Source organism: Oryx dammah, unplaced genomic scaffold, assembly GCF_014754425.2.
Source record: "Oryx dammah isolate SB20612 unplaced genomic scaffold, SCBI_Odam_1.1 HiC_scaffold_21, whole genome shotgun sequence".
Lineage (NCBI taxonomy): Eukaryota > Metazoa > Chordata > Mammalia > Artiodactyla > Bovidae > Oryx > Oryx dammah.
Genome location: NW_024070205.1, coordinates 74,376,087 through 74,390,563, shown reverse-complemented (window position 1 = coordinate 74,390,563; position 14,477 = coordinate 74,376,087). Strand labels below are relative to the sequence as shown.

Sequence of the window (14,477 nt, the reverse complement as noted above, 5' to 3'; positions counted from 1 at the left end):
TCTAGTATGACATTCAAGATAGTGGGTACTTAATACACGCTGATCAAATTGTTGAATACATATTTACCACATGCCTACTATGTTCAAGGCAACCAACATCATTCTCTATTTGAACGATTTGATTCAAATCTTTTTGAAAAGAATTGATCACTCACTAGGTGCTATGTCCACAAATTATGCATCATTTGTTTAAAGGTCTAAACAAATTTCTGAGGTCAATTGAATTATCACTATTTTGGGGCGAAGAAAAGAAAACTCAAAGAGGTGAGTTAACTAGTCCAAGGTCACATAGATGGAGAGTGAGTAACTCCCAGATTTACCTGTGACATTTCCAGTGAAAGCCCGATGTCCTGGACCCCCCTCAGTCTTGGGAAAACTGGGATAACCTACATCGATGGAGATTTGTAGAGCACACATTTGGACTGTTTCTAACCCAGAGTTCTCGTTGATACTTTGGGGTTTAGTTTATCCCCTTTTCCTGTATGTGGCAGTATCCCAAGTGAACGTGAAATAAATTATACCAAGCCTATTGCTTGGCACATAGGAGAATATCAGTAAGCAGTAATGATTATTAGTGCTGTGCCAAGCCACACTGGAGCCTAATGTAAAGGGGAAAGATGTACACCCCTATACATATGCTTTTATTATTTTGTGTATGTTATTTTTTCAAGATATTAAGGTAGTGGAAAATTATTGAAAATTTGAAAAGTAATTGTATTACAACTCACATTATTTTTAAGCTTAAATATGTTATTTATGTCCCAGACACAATTTATTATAATTTTACTTTTCTGATTTTAAGGGAAGAAACTCATCACTGATATTTTCATCATATATTTCTGGGAAAAATTAATCACTATTGATACACAGAAACAGATACAGATATAAATACATAGATAGATATAGATGGATGATAAACATATATAAATGGCTCGATAGATCATATATAGATAGATATGAGTGCTTCCCTGTTTAGCTCAGCTGGTAAAGAATTCGTCTGCAATGCAGGAGACCCTGGTTCAATTCCTGGATCGGGAAGATCCCCTGGAGATGGGGCAGGCTAGAAGGAATGATGCTAAAGCTGAAGCTCCAGTACTTTGGCCACCTCATGCGAAGAGTTGACTCATTGGAAAAGACTGGTGCTGGGAGGGATTGGGGGCAGGAGGAGAAGGGGACGACCGAGGGTGAGATGGCTGGATGGCATCACAGACTCGATGGATGTGAGTCTGAGTGAACTCCGGGAGATGGTGATGGACAGGGAGGCCTGGCGTGCTGCGATTCGGGGGTCGCAAAGAGTCGGACATGACTGAGCGACTGAACTGAACCGATACCCCCTCCAGTACTCTTGAGCTTCACTGGTGGCTCCGTCAGTAAAGAATCTGCCTGTGATGCAGGAGACCTCGTTTGATCCCTGGGTTGGAAAGATGCCCTGGAGGAGGGCATGGCAACCCACTCCAGTATTCTTGCCTGGAGAATCCCCATGGACAGAGGAGCCTGGTGGGCCCCAGTCCATCGGGTTGCAGAGTCAGATGTACCTGAGAGACTAAGCACGGCACAGACAGGTATTAGTACTCATTTTCCCCGTTGTCCTGGATTCCAACATGGCTCGGCATGGCACTGTCAGATTCTGTCTTTATTTAAATTGTCGATCTTTGTTCAACATGGATTTTTTTCATTAATTTTGCTACTGCATTAAAACATTCTTTATCTTGATTACAGAGACTTTTGCCCCCTCAGGTTTTGTGCCTGAGATGAGTGCTTCACTCTCCTCTTCCTAATCTCAGCCCATTACTATTTTATCTTAACACTCAGCAAGTACTATCAAATGCCCAGAGCAAGCTTTACCCCAAGAAGAAATGAGTTCCTTCCCGCCTTTTCCCTCTTTCTCTTGGGAACACTTTCTTGATCTTGAACCTGAGTTACAAGGTTAGGAAAGCTTATACTCTTGGATTAGCCCCAGGTGTGCCTGACTACAGTCTTCCTGCAGAGGGCACGGTGGAGTCCAGCCACTCCCAGAGGGCGGAGATGTGTTAGGTGGAATTAGGCTGACTGCCCATCAGAACTTGTCTTTCCCTGGCGGGATTATTATGAAATCATTGACTTTCTACCTGGCTTCTAGGCTGAAATAAATCTACCATCCCCAAACAATCAACTTGATCTCAGACAAATGTCAAGTAGAGCTAAGTTCCTCTGCCCTGGGGACGGCCATAACAATCCAGACAATTTCCCTCAAATGCTTTTGGTGGCTCAGCAACAGCTTCTATGTGGTTTCCCCCACCCAGTTCTTCTGTAGGTCTAAGGGCAGGAGAAGGGTGAGTTACACTGGCATTCTGGAAACGAAGACTATATACGTCAATTCGCCAAAACAAGTTTTGACATTATCCCTGAGATGTCATCCTATGTCTACTCACTGCAAGTGCCTGCTGCCCCAGGCTTTACCTGCTGGGCAATGACGATGGGGCTGGGAGGAGAACAAAATAAAGGAACCAGGACCTGTAGCACCAACCCATAAGCAGGCTCTGAACAGGCACCTGAAGGCGTCTCTTCTGGGAGGCTCACAGTCTTTCTTAGTAAGTTGAATGAATGGGCCAGACCATCTGAAGTCAGATGAAGCTATTAAGTTTCTCAAGGGGCATGGGGGATGGGAGAGAGACGTCCTCAGTGGTGGCATTGGCTTCTTAAGCGATGGGATGGGGAAATCGGTAAGTCACGCTCTTCCCTTTGAATTCTTAGCTCCTGTGGTCTCCAGATTCCGGCACAAGATGAGAGGTTCTGGTCTTCCCCTCTGCCTTCTTTCTGCTGTGTTTTATCTCTTCTGGACACCTTCTGCTGGGCTGACAACACTGCATTTGGGAAGCTGTGTGATCACCACTAATCTTCAGGGAATTCGAAGTGGATTTTCAGAGATTCGGGACAGTGTGGTATGTGAGGGAGGCACCCCACCCTTCATCTTGTGACTGCCTCCCCACTTTCCTACTTGTTTCTATCTGTCCTCCAGCAGGGTGGTCACAAAAAGAAGCAGGTTGGGGGCTCCTTACCAGGAGGATATGTTCCCAGGAAATATCTATAGTTCATAATATAAAAGTGTTTTTGGAGAGAGACTCGGCCCACTGAGCCATGGCATGGAGTGGATGGGAGATCTTGATGTCTAGGATCCTGGCAGGAGTCACTGACTTGTAATTTCTTACCTTGCCCTTTTCTGTTTAGCAAGCCAAAGATGAAATTATTGACATTAGAATCTTGAAGAAGACTCAGTTTTTGCAAGGCACAAAGGTATGTGTTTGGTCCATATGAATTCTGGGAGGAAATATGAGTTGGGGGCATCTTCATCGACCTTGTCCCTGGACACCCTGCCCTTACCAACACACCAGTCTTCTTTGTAGCCTGCAGATCAGTGCTGCCTCCTCCATCATATACTGAGACTTTACCTGGACAGGGTATTCAAAAACTATCAACCCTCTGACCACCATATCTTCCGGAAGGTCAGCCGTCTTGCCAACTCTCTTCTCACCATCAAGAAGGACCTCCGGCTCTGTGTGAGTATGGGTCTTGGGTAAAAGGATCCACCTCAGCACATAACTTAGCAATCAGGCTCATCTTAGACCCATTTAATGGATGGAAAAACTGAGTTTGAGAGTTCTAAAATAATCTGTGTTGAGCTATGTGACTAGGTAATAAGAACTCAGTTATATTAACTTTTGGATACATGCTCTGTGCAAAATGTCTAAAGAACTCTAAAGTGCTGGCTCTTTGATGTCACTGATAATCATCACTATATGTGAATGAAATTATGGTTCTTCTGTGAGTTACCCTATGGTGTTTTAGGGCATCCTGAGTCCAGGCAGCTAATTAGCAGACCACCAGACTCAATCTCAAGATAGGACCTCAGAATCCAATTTGCTCTTCCCGTGATGCTCTCTGGGAGGGAACTAGATTAGAACAGGGGTGCAGGCTGGAAGGGATTTGGTGCTCACAAACTCCTTCAGCGCTGCCTGTTTCTGAACAGAAGCAACAAGCTCTATATTTGAGCCTAAAATGCTGGCTTCCTTTTCTAGCTGATGTACACTTTAGTGATCCCAAATAAAGAGGTTTGAAAAGATTTCTATAGGTGGAAAGAGCAGAACTCCTACCTACTTCATGTCAATGGCAGAAAATTGCAATCTTTAATAACATCTATCATTCTTTGGTGTTCTTTTCAGCATGCCCATATGTCATGCCCTTGTGGGGAAGAAGCAAAGGAGAGATACAGCCAGATTCTGAGTCATTTTGAAGAGGTATATGCAATTTTGGCCTTGGTTGGGATGAGTGTGTTTTTAGAACTGAGATCATAGATGGGTGGGATGGATATTCATACTCAAAGAAATCCTATAGCCCTCAGGTTAGTGGCCCTCTGAGGGCATGTAGACTATCCATCTGCTTTAATGGGTATCCCAGAGGATACCCGTGCAGGCTTTAGAAGGGTGCTGTCTCTGGAAGACACTCTGGGAATCAAGAAGGAATAGCTGTGATTCCATCAAGTCACCCGAGACACCTGGACCTTTCAGTTGCACAGATAAGAGGCATTAGTTTTCCACATTCACACACACACGTGTGCACGCTAAGTCACTTCAGTCGTGTCCGACTCTTTGCAACCCTGTGGACTGCAGCCCACCAGGCTCCTCTGTCCATGGGATTCTCCAGGCAAGAATGCCTGAGTGGGTTGCCAAGCCCTCCTCCAGGGGGTCTTCCTGATCCAGGGATGGAACCCTCATCTCCTGTGTCTCCTGCATTGCTGGGCCACTGGGGAAGCCTTCACACACATCTACATACCTTCAAAAACAGTCATTTGCCGTTTCACACATGCCTTGGCCATGCTCTCTCTCACCTCAAAGCCTTCGCACCTCTGTCAGGAAGACTGGAGTTTGTTTGCTGCACACTCTACTCATCCTTTAAGACGCAGCCTAGGCATCGCTTCCAGGAAGGCACTGGCTACTTCTGAGACTTAAGTGCCTCTCTGTGGTCCTGAGGGGACCCCGGCAGTTATTCACCACACGGCATTTTAATTGCCTGCTTCTGCTTGTCTCCTTTACATGACTGTAAATTCCCTGTGGGTAGGGATGGTGTCATTTATCCCTGAATCCCTAGCCAGTCCAGGGCTTAGCACACTAAATATTTGTTCAGTGGGAGGATGCACAGTAGGCAATCCCTAAACACACAAACATACACACACAGAAACACATATCTTTCTTTTAAAAGCAGCTTTACTCTCTGTGTTTCAAGAAGCTTGGGTTGCAGTCCCAATTCTGCTACTCTTCTGGGCCTTAGTTTCCCTATGTAAGACTAGTGTGACTGCTGCTGCTGCTGCTAAGTCGCTTCAGTCGTGTCCGACGTTTAGCGACCCCATAGACGGCAGCCCAGCAGGCTCCGCCGTCCATGGCATTTTCCAGGCAAGAGGACTGGAGTAGGTTGCCATTGCCTTCTCTGCTAGTGTGACTAGACTCCCTGATTTTCCCTCTTGTGAGATCTTGAGGTTCCATCATGTCTTTCAAGCTCTTCATTTTGAAAATATGCTCCATTTATAATCCCTGACAGACCTACCTGTGAAAGGAGAGGATTAGACTTGGAGCCCATGTTGTCTCTTTATGAGTTGCTCACCTCTTTACTTTGTGTCTTCCAGCTTCCACCTCAGGCAGCGGTGGTGAAGGCTTTGGGGGAGCTAGATATTCTCTTGCGATGGATGGAAGAGGCAGACTAGGATGAAAGTGATGCTGCTGAGAGTATTCTGGGCTCAGCCCTCAGGACCCATGGAAGTGTGACCCCAAACCGCTGTCTCTTTGCTGTGTAATTTAGTGCTGGTCACCATGTCCATTATTTATTTATTATTTGTTTCCTTATTGTGGATAGTAGTGTTTCTACTCTTAATTAAAGAAACGCAATGCCAGAGATGTTCAAACTACTGCACAATTGCACTCATCTCACATGTTAGCAAAGTAATGCTTAAAATTCTTCAAGCCAGTCTTCAACAGTACATGAACCAAGAACTTCCAGATGTTCAAGCTGGATTTAGTAAAGCCAGAGGAACCATAGATCAAATTGCCAACATCCTCTGGATCATCGAAAAAGCAAGAGAGTTTCAGAGAAACATCTACTTCTGCTTTCTTGACTATGCTAAAGCCTTTGACCCTGTGGATCACAACAAACTGCGGAAAATTCTTAAAGAGATGGGACTGATCCTGAAGCTGAAACTCCAGTACTCTGGCCACCTGATGGGAAGAACTGACTCATTTGAAAAGACCCTGATGCTGGGAAAGAGTGAAGGCAGGAAGGAGAAGGGGACGGCAGAGAATGAGATGGCTGGATGGCATCACTGACTTGATGGACATGAGTTTGAGCAAGCTCAGGGAGTTGATGATGGACAGGGAAGCCTGGCGTGCTGCAGTCCATGGGCTCACAGAGAGTCGGACAGGACTGTTTAGTCAGAGTGACTAAACAGAACTGAACTCTTAATCTGGATCATGGTTTTATAAGATTTTAGTAAGATCTTTTCTACTGTTGGTTGTATTTATTAATGTATTTATTTATTTTTTCTATTTAACTTATTTATTTTTATATTTGAAAATGAGACTTTTTAAAAACAATTCAGAGATTATATTTATAAGCTGACTAGAGCAGGTTTTTCATAGAGTGAATAAACTCTCTAAATTCTAGAGGAGTGGCTAGAATTTTATTAAATTAAGGACATGTTTACTGACCACCAGTGTTCTGTGAGATGTCTAAAACTGAACTAATGGCTACTAAGTGTGGGTTGTGGAAGAAGGAATTTTGATGTAAAATTACAGGCTTGTGTTACAATTACTGACCACCCCATTCAACTCCTAGACCCCAAACTTGTATTTCTTCCAGCTATGGAAACCTACGTGGCCAGTATATTTTTTACAAATAAAGTTTTCTTTGTATAATATCTGCTTGGAGTTTGAGAATGCTTCAGGAGTGGAAACAATGGTTTCCACTGGGATTGAGCTTGAGTGGGATGGGTTTCTAAAGGGATGAGCTTGAGTCTCATATGACCTAGGGACCTCTTACTCCTTTGGGGCAGGAAGTTGCCGGTGAGAACCTAGGCCTTCTCTCCACTACCAAATGCACCCCCAATTCTGTCTCCTAATTCACCCACAGCTCTGATTCCTCCACACGAAGGGGCTGTGTGGGGGATGAGAGGTATCAGCCCTCCTTGCTTCTTCCTCCCTGGCACTGAGCAGTCTTCTCTGTGCCCCTGCTTTCTCCCTCATTTCAGGCTCTCATACTTTTGTGTCAGAGGTCTTAATTGCAACACAAATTACAATAGGCAGGAGGTTCTATTATAAGGGTTAAGAACACATAGGTGCAAAGTGTCCTGCCTAGGGAGCTGCGTGCGCCCTCTTTGAAGGCCCTTCCATTTTGGATTCTGGCCAGTCCCACAGTCTAGGTTGTTCTTGGATCAAGTCTTTGTGTTTGGAACCAACTACTAAGTTGGTGTTCTCGGTCCAGGCCCCTTTCATGCTGAGCTTCCCTGGGCTCGAAGGAGCCAAAACTCTGGCCTGGGCTGCTTGCCTACTCCCTCTCCAGCTCATTCTGAGCTGCATCTCAGCTTAGCAGTTTACCTTGCCCAGTTTCAGAAACAGCAGACTAATGCTTCTGTAGTGAGCTTTCTTTGCTGTCTCTGCTCCCAGCCCTTATCCCAGGCCCTGATGAAACTTAAAGAACTTTATTTTTTCTCATTATTAAGTGACAACTACCCAGTGGAGAAAATCTGGAAAATACAAAGAAGTATAGAAAATAAAATTAAAATCACTCATAATCTTATCACCCACAGATAATAAGTCTGAAATATTTAGGTATGTTTTTTCTACATCTTTTTTTATTGGATTCAAATCATGATTCACCTCTCAGTACCTGAGTGGTTTGGGCTGTAAAACTTAACCTTCTTGGAATTTAATTTCTTCTTCTGGAAAACAAGTTGATAACATCAATGTTTCAGGGTGATGGAAGAAATGGTTCTTTACATTCCTTTAAAACAGGGCATTTTCTGCTTTTATATTCCTCATTATGATCACCCTTCTCCTATCAGAATTTCTTGTTGCCCCTCCCCTGGTTTCCCTGACCAGTCTGACAAACAACTCAGCTTTGGCTCTCAAGGAATAGTTGAGAAGGAGACTTCACTGAACTCAGTGTAAAATGAGAACCAATATCTCCAAGAGAGGGCTTCCCTGGTGGCTCAGATGGTAGAGTCTGCCTGTAGTGTTGGAGACCCAGGTTCAATTCCTGGGTCAGGAAGATCCCTTGGAGAAGGTAATTGCAAACCACTCCAGTATTCCTGCCTGGAGAATCCCATGGATGGAGGAGCCTGGTGGGCTCCAAACAGTTGGACATAACTGAGTGACTAACACTACTACCTCCAAGAGATACTTGATGGCAAAGAGGAGGCTAGTTTTATCTGCCAAGTTTGAGTCTTTCAGATGGGCATGTCTCAGGTTGCCCTACAGAGCTGAGGATGAAGTTCCTCCATTTGTTTCCTGAGAAGCATTTCTGATTCTTCTGAAAGTCTGGGCCATGGGAAGCCTTGGTCTTTTGGAATTCCATGTTACCATGTGACCACTCCTTACCTGTCTCTTCCTCTCCCCTGAAGGACCCATTTCCTCCTCTAAGTTATTTTTCTGGTCTCCGCTTGACCTATCACAGTACCAACAATGGGGAATACAGCAGTGGAGAGTCAAGTCAGTTTGGGGACATGAAGATGGGCTTTTAAGGGACAGACTCTAAAGAATAGTTTGCAATTGTCACTTTCAATTCATTAAATTAAAATTAAACAATTAAAATCATTGCTGTCATTTATTAAGTACTTATGTGCCAGTCACTGTACTGGAAACTTCACATACATTATCTTATTTAATCCTTAAAATACTGTCTTATTTAATCCTTAAACCTGTGAGATAGGTTATTATTACCAGTTTGCAAGTGAAAACATGTTCAAAGGCGATAAGTAATTTGTGTAAGGGCAGAACAAAGAGTTGAACACAGACACCCTGATACCACAGCCCTATATGGCTTCCCACTCTATATACCACTTCTTTCCCAACAGTGGCATCTTGTGTTCAGAAGCTCAGTAGTGAAGAATAATAAGTTTGGGCTTCATAGAGATATGAGTGAAAATACTGACTCAGAAATTCACTATCCTGGACAAGTGACATAGCTACCCTTAGTATTATCCTTAGTTTCTTTATCTGAAAAGTAGGATTATACCACTTATCATGCTGGGTTGATGTGAAGAATAAACAAGATTGTCATATCTAACTGGTACAAGCACATCTTAAGTACCAGGTACTGTTCTAAGTGTGTTACAGGTGTCCATTCATTTAATTTGCACAAGAGCATGATGAGATAGGAGCTGCTGTTATTCCCATTTTATGGATGAGGAAACTAAAGACCAGAAAGGTAAAATCTCTTGTTCAAGTTGTTCAAGTTCACAGCAAATATTTCTGAAGGCAAACTATGAAGAGAGTCAGCAGCCTAGAGAACCATGCATTTAACCACTTTTGCTTTGCTAGCTGGTTGGAATGCCCAGTACATAGAGAGCTCTTGGTCAGCAGAGGTTCTGGCTGTAGCAGTGGTTCTGCCTGGAGAGGAAAGTGACGAGCCTTCCCTCCAAACTATTAACTTCCTGGTGCCACTTACTTCTATAACATCTTTATTGAACTTCATTTTTTAGGCATCTGAACCTTGTCTCCTCAATAAGCAGAATAAGTTTCTTTGGAAATGATAGGATTGACCTGTCAGCTCTGATTACTTTAAGCTCTTAGACCTTGGATTAAGAATCTTAGAACCACTCTACTTCTCTGGGCCTCAGTTTGTTCTGAGAGAGTGCATATAAAGATGGACAATGGCTAGACTATGTATAAAAGTAGAACTCTGATCCACGGTCTACAGCACCCAGCCCAGGAAACCAACCCATTATCTGCAGTAAGCAGCCTATGGAGCTGGTCTGTTATCTGTAAGTTAGATTGGTATGAAATCAGACCACAATCTCTAGCAACCAGCCCATGAAGGCAAACTATAACTCTTGTAGCCATTGGATCCAAACAGGACTTGATTAAAAACTGGCAACTTCCTCAATTTTTGTCCCTGTTTCTAACCTAGCATGAACCGGAAAAAGCCAAATAATGTGTCCTTAACCAATCACATAGGATGTTCTGCTTCTAGTTAGCCTACTGATGGCCCCTCATGTCAACAACCTTTAGTCAAGGCATACCTGACAAGTTCCTTGTTTTCTCCTGTAACGATTTCCCACTTCTGCAGGCTTTTGTTGTTCAGTTGCTCAGTTGTGTCCAACTCTTAGAGTGTCTGCTGAAACATGTCATGGTGGCTGACTCTCTTTCTATAATAAGCTCTGAATAAATAGCTTTGCTTGTTCTCTTTTGGTTGGTCTTCATTTATTCCACACTGCAAAATTAAATGAGAGTTGGGATAGATGATTCTGAATTCTAGAAACTGGATGTGCTAAATCTGTCTCAGAAGATCAGATCTAGCTGCTGCTGCCTTCATGACTGGAAGAGGTTTGTATGGTTCCTGTGTCACCAGCTTTGGATTCAGAATTTGAGGTGAACCTATCGATTGGAAATACCCAGGTGATGTCAGTGAAACTGGACAAGGCTTCCCTCTGATGGAGGGGTTGGCTCAGAAGGCAGAGCGTCTCCTAAAGCTAGGAATGAGATCCAGCTGCAGGGTGACTCAAAGAATAAAAAAGTCTGCTGAACGTTTCATTTCTACCATGCCCTGGGATTGCCCCAAATTCTTATTTTCAAGGACTCAGGTCTTCTCCAACGTGGTCCAGTGTAACTTTGTCTGATCGTTTCTCTTCCATACAGATGGAGAATGAATGGACCATTCCCCTGCAGGACTGTTAAGTTCCTGCAGGACAGGACTATGTTAAAAAAGCCTACCTTATCTCAGCACAGTATAAAATTACATTATTGATGAGGACTAAAAAAAAAAGAAACTGCTTTTTCTGTTTGTGGCCCTCAGCCAATTTTTTCATGAATAAACAGCTTTGGCTTTTGCTAGAAAATAGATAACCCACACTGCAGATTGGGCCTTGCCAACAGGAGGCAGCAGAACAACAACTGGTAAAAGAATGAACTAATAGAGCTACTCCTGATTCACTGGAAGATTGGGAGAACAGGTGACACTCTGGTTCAGCCCAGCTGTCAGGAGCACAATGAATCAGTTGCTTAACGGGAAGAAGGCAGGACTCAGAGGCCTGGAGGCAGAAAGCTGTGGATTACAACCAGAGTGCTAATACCTTTCAGAGTACATTCTTTGAACATTAGAGGTGGGAGAGGACTTACAGATCACTTTACAGGGTAGCTGGGGTTCAGAAAGGAAAGTGACTTGCCTAAGGTTACACAGAGAGTTATGGCAGAGTTGGCATTAAAGCTCAGGTCCCTGTACTTCCAGGACCACTACATCTCAATTCAGTTTAAGAAGAAATAAAAATAACCCAGATTGGAAATGAAGTCAGTCTTTATGCATAGATGACAGGCCCATCTAGGGAGAAATATCCAATGGGCTTACAACAAGCTAGTAGAATAAGAAGGCTTTGTTTGATAGGATACAAGATCAGTTGTATTTCCATATACCAGCAACAATCAATTGGAACTTGAATTTAAAAAAAAATACTATTTACAATAACATCAAAAAGTAAGAAATCCTTGAGGATAAATCAAGAACAAAAGATGTAGAAGGGGACCAAAGTCCCCCCGCCTGCAGAGAGCTGTGGTACACATAGGGGCTGAGAGGAGAGTGGCTGCCAACAGAGGGCGCAGGGCGGACGCACGGCCCGCGCAGCTGTGGTGAGGATCCGCTTCCAACCCGTGGTGGCCCTCATCAAGGCCGGCAAGACTGACAAGGCTTCGGCCTTGGTCTCCCCCCGGTGCCCGCCCCGGGCGCTGAGATCCTGCTGACCCTGGCTGAGGAGAAGCCCTTGGGAGGAGGGCCCCCTCACCATCCCTACAAGACCCCGGGGCTCTGTCCATGGGCATGGACCTGCCGCTCGTGGGCCTGGTGTTCGCCTCCGTCCACATCTACAGATCCTTCTTTCTCATTCAGCTGGCCCGAGGCAATTTCTTCCACTATGGGGTCTTCTAGGAGGCCTCCCTGTCCTCCCGGGTCCGCACTTACATGGAGCTGGAGGAGGACGGAAGATCTAACTGGAGGAGGGGAACCGCGAGGGCATCAACGTGCTTGTGCCCTGGTTTGCGGACATCCTCCATGATTCTAGCAAGGGCTCACTGTCTATCACGATTTTCTCCCTAGACAGGAGCCACTTCATTGTCCAACACCAGCAACCTGCTGCCCCCTCGCAACTTTGGGAGTTCCTGGTGAGGACGTGCAGAGGGGCACCTACCTCCGGCAGACACACGTCACCCCGGAGGAGATGGTGGTCACGGAGCACGTCAGCGACAAGAGGCCTTGGCCTCCTTCGCCTCCCACCTGTTTGCAGCGGGAAGAACACCTACTGGCAGCGGTGCTGGGTCACCCGGAAGCGGAAGTGCAAATGGGGGCCAACAACGGCAAGGGCCACACGCCATTTTGAGAGCTCCTGGGTGCGGAGACGCCAGGGTGAGGGTGGTGTGAAACCCTCCCCGGCCTCCAGGCTCGCCTCGACCCTCTCTCATTTTATCTGGAGGCCGCTCCCTGGCTCTCCTTCCCCTCACTTAGCTCGTGCTTTGGACACCTTTCCCTAGATGGGACGTGTGTCCCTGTTTCTCTCCAGCCTTGCTCACCTCCCAGTGCTACAGCTGTGACGTCTCGAGGCCACCATCTCTGCCGACCTCTCATGCCTGGGGGCTGGGTGGGGCGCCCCAAGATGGTTTCTGTGACCCTCATGAGGTCAGGTGACCGGGGTCCTTCCTGACTGGCAGCCAAAGGAGAAGGCTTGGCCGGAAGGACCAGGCCTGGCCGGGTGTTGGGGTAGGGAGGGGCTGTGGGTTCAGGGATGTCTGCACAGCTGGGAGAGTCCTGAAAGGCTCCTTGCCAAGCACACTTCCTCGCCAGTGCTGACTCCCAGGCCTGAGCTGAGGATGGAGGGAGAGAATGTGCCCAGAAATGGCGCCCCCACCCCCTCCTCCGAAGCCCAGGGACGGTGATTGTCCTGGGGATCTCTCCAGGACTCGTGTCGGTGCCTTCAGCCACCAGAGGGAGCCTGAGTTTGGGGGGTGGAATGAGTCTGTCAAACACAATCAATTTCCCAGTGGAACCAAAGAAGGAAGGAGTCGGGGGCAGGAAGGGCAGGAGCTCAGGGAAGATCCCTGAAGCCATCGTCACAGAGGAGCAGCTTGGGGTGGAGCAGTTCTCTTTTCATCCTGTCTACTGGCAGCTGGGCGAGATGAGCCGTGAGAAGGGACGGGGATGTAGGTCCTGCTGAGGGGCTGGGGCTCCCTGCTTTCCAGCTCAGGGCTGCTTTGGAAGATACCTGGGGGAAGGAGAGGAAGAGCCATCTGGTACTTGTGCACCCAGCCTCCTCTTTGCTCTAAAATTCCGTCCCCCTCTGCTTTGGGCAGTGCAGTATTATTTTCCTTTTCCCTCTCACGTTTGCATACTTTTACTGGTCGTTTTACAAGTTAACCATTCTCAGTCCTGAGCCCAGAAGAGAAGAGCTCCCGTTTCTCCTGTCAAGAGTCCAGTGCTCTCTGGAGATGAAACTGTTAAATGTTTTGTATATTTTCTCAGATTATCAGATCTCTTTCCATAAGTGTTTGTAGAACAATAAAAAACCTTTGACTTCTGAAAAAAAAAAAAAAAAGATGTGAAAGAGCTCTATGCTGAAAACTAAATCATTGCTGGCGAAATGGAAGATTATCTAAATAATGGAGGAATTTCCCTGATGGTCCACACACCCAGTGCAGGATGCCTGGGATGGATCACTGGATCCCACATGCTGCAAGGCAGATCGAAGATTCCCTGTGCCACAACTAAGAGACCTGGCACAAGCAAATAGAGAAATATTTAAATATTTAAAAATAAATAATGGAGAGATATACCATATTCTTAGGTCTTGATAATTATTAAGATGCTAATTCTCCCCAAATTGATCTATATATTCAATGCAATCAGTATAAAAATTTCAGTAGCCTCTTTTTAAAGGTAGAAATTGATAAGTTCACTTTAAAATTCATATTAAAATGCAACAAACAAAATAATCAAAGTAACTGAAAAAGAACAAAATTGGAGGATTAATATTATTAGATTTGAAGACATATAAAGCTATGGCAATCAAGAGAGTGTGGTTCTGGTGTAAAAAATAGATGAATAGAGTGTGAATGGAAAGTCCAGAAAAAGACCTACACATCTGATTTTCAACAATAGTGCAGAGGCAATTTAGTGGAGATAGAATGATCTTTCAAGAAATGGTGTTAAAATAATTGGATATTGTATAGAAAAAAAATCAACTTGGACCTATACTTTAC

The 14,477-nt window shown here is 45.1% G+C and overlaps 1 protein-coding gene and 1 pseudogene across 1 annotated transcript; both read left to right on the top strand.

Annotated features, from left to right (window-relative positions):
* Positions 1-2,685: 2,685 nt before the first annotated feature.
* On the top strand, positions 2,686-5,734 carry IL20 (interleukin 20). Its single transcript, XM_040262857.1, has 6 exons — positions 2,686-2,702; positions 2,750-2,921; positions 3,208-3,273; positions 3,384-3,536; positions 4,200-4,274; positions 5,657-5,734. Exons 1-6 carry the CDS (start codon positions 2,686-2,688, stop codon positions 5,732-5,734), a joined length of 561 nt encoding a protein of 186 aa, XP_040118791.1.
* A 2,968-nt stretch (positions 5,735-8,702) lies between these two features.
* LOC120879872 lies at positions 8,703-12,909 on the top strand (annotated as a pseudogene).
* The last annotated feature ends 1,568 nt before the right edge of the window (positions 12,910-14,477 follow it).

What these genes read in the sequence shown, in the direction of transcription:
- IL20 (XM_040262857.1), top strand. An exon ending in CAGAGATTCGGGACAGTGTG is followed by an intron (nt 2,922 to 3,207) that starts GTATGTGAGGGA and finishes TTTTCTGTTTAG; the next exon opens with CAAGCCAAAGATGAAATTAT. An exon ending in AGTTTTTGCAAGGCACAAAG is followed by an intron (nt 3,274 to 3,383) that starts GTATGTGTTTGG and finishes TCTTCTTTGTAG; the next exon opens with CCTGCAGATCAGTGCTGCCT.